Raw genomic sequence first — 2,141 nt, forward strand, 5'->3', positions numbered from 1 at the left:
ACACTCACTCACACACACACACACACACACACAGAGACACACATGCACACACACACACACACACACACTCACAGACTCTATTAATAGCAGCAGAGTCTGTGCTGAAGCCAGAGACGTAACGAACGCAGGGAAAAACATCAGCAACCGCAGGAATCTGACTCAGACAAAACTAACGAACATTTTGAAACAGCGGCTTGATCAATTGAAGGGAGAGCTGAATCCTGACGGAGTTCAGGATGGAAATTATAAGGAGTTTATACTACTTCCAATTCTAAACGGCGTCATTAATTTCATTCTGTGGTTTCATTAGAGTTTATCTGACTTTCACAGCACAGACAAATCAAACACATTTCTCTAAACATCTTCTTTTGTGTTTCACAGAATAAACTCATTCAGGTTTGAATGAAATGATTTCTGAGTGAACAATCCTTCTGAAGCACAGGAACGCTTCTCAGCTCATTAGCAGTCAGACATGAGTTTAGTGATAACTCGAGATTCTCTGAGTCGGATCATTACAGCTGATTCACTAAAGAATCGCCTCGTATCCGACTCACTGTAGATTCAGTTTGCCTACTTCTCTACTATAAAGTGCTCATCCGACACTGCTATCCCATGAGGCCACGGGAGAGGAGACGTCACAAAACAACTCCAACACGGAGTATTCACACTACAGATGTGTGTTAGACCAGCGGCTCCTGCTAGAGCCACTAAACTCATTAATGTTATGCGAACTGATGAGGTTATGAGTGTGTTCCGAGAATGTGTCTATATTGAACTGTTGGCCAGAGTCGAGTCTGAAATCCATTCATGAATATCTGATCGTTCATGTCGGGGTTATTGCGCAATAATAGCAGCGTCACCGCATCGAGCATCCGGTCACCATGACAACAGCCGCGACCACGCCCTCCACAGACCCTCCTGTCTCCAGCTCACGTGCCCTTCTTTCTTTCGCGCACTTTTCACACAATCCTAAGAAACGCGTCCGTTTCGCGCGCTGTCACATCTGTCAGCAGCGACGCTAATCGACACGCGACACTGACGCGGTAAACGCGTCGCGTCAGCGCTGAAGGCCCGCCGTCCTCGGGTGAACGCGCCTGACGCTTCAAACCCCGTCATTTCAACCAATAACTCACATATATGGCGATTTAATCCTAAAGCCGTGCATATGAATCACAAACTCCCGCCTCACGAACCGCTGCAGCTTCGCGCCATTAATAACGGATAATAACGGACGCTGCGAGCGCTTACCTCATATCTTCTTCTTTTTCTTCGTTTTAAGTGAAGATGGAATAATGTCAGCGCAGTCTTTCGAAGACCCGTGCGGGTAAAGCCCACGCCGCTTAGCGTTTACCGGTGAATATCCCGTGAGGTTCGTTAAATAATGGATGCGCCGCGAGGAGAGAATGCGACAGAGCCCAACGCGCCGCTCCTGCGTCGAGTGCGTAACGTTTTCTCCTGATTTTGTCGCCGTGTTGAGGTCTCGAGCTCAAGTCCATTTCACAGGGATCGCCCCGGTCTCCGGTTCGGCGGCGCTTCGGTTGCCATCTTCCGTCCGCCGCGCACTGACTCACCGCTTCTGCCCGCTGGCGCCCTCCGTCACACCGCAACCACCGGAACACGCGCCCGCTGCTCTGAGCGCTTACACGCACGGCTGATGGAACATCTGAGGACCGGAAGCCTGTAGGCTTAAACCCGCGCGAGCAGCATCATCCTCATCTTCATCCTCATCTTCATCCTCATCTTCATCCTCATCTTCAGTTTCAAGCAGCTGAGGAGTTTTGTTGATCGTTTTCTCAACGATGCATTAGTATAGAGATCAGCGGTAATTAGCTTTAAAATAAAGATATTAACGAGTAAAATATAGATTTTAAAAATATGACACACACATCTACTTAAAAATTCCATGTTTAATTCAATGTGTTTTATTATTATTATTATGTATTTTGTTTATTATTATATCATTATTTGAGAAGGTTTTGAGTGAAAACAGTTTCTATACCAATTTTTTTACAATTTTAAATAATTCTTTGTAAATGTGAAATTAACTAGTAATTTAAGTGTTTTTTCTGCACCTTTTACAAAATTTACTAGCGATTTTTGAGTGAAAATTCTTTCTACACCATTTTTTTCCAAATAGTTTT

The 2,141-nt window shown here is 45.2% G+C and overlaps 1 protein-coding gene across 1 annotated transcript in view; it reads right to left on the minus strand.

Moving 5' to 3' along the window:
* Positions 1 to 1,606, minus strand: part of LOC107659817 (ena/VASP-like protein) — a 29,117-nt gene extending 27,511 nt beyond the window's left edge. The window contains exon 1 of the mRNA XM_016448859.1: positions 1,249 to 1,606. Coding sequence (XP_016304345.1) covers positions 1,249 to 1,253 — 5 coding nt within the window. The 5' untranslated portion in view covers positions 1,254 to 1,606. The remainder of the gene's footprint in view (positions 1 to 1,248) is intronic.
* Between the last annotated feature and the right edge of the window lie 535 nt (positions 1,607 to 2,141).

Source organism: Sinocyclocheilus anshuiensis, unplaced genomic scaffold (genome assembly GCF_001515605.1).
Source record: "Sinocyclocheilus anshuiensis isolate Anshui unplaced genomic scaffold, SAMN03320099.WGS_v1.1 scaffold519, whole genome shotgun sequence".
NCBI lineage: Eukaryota > Metazoa > Chordata > Actinopteri > Cypriniformes > Cyprinidae > Sinocyclocheilus > Sinocyclocheilus anshuiensis.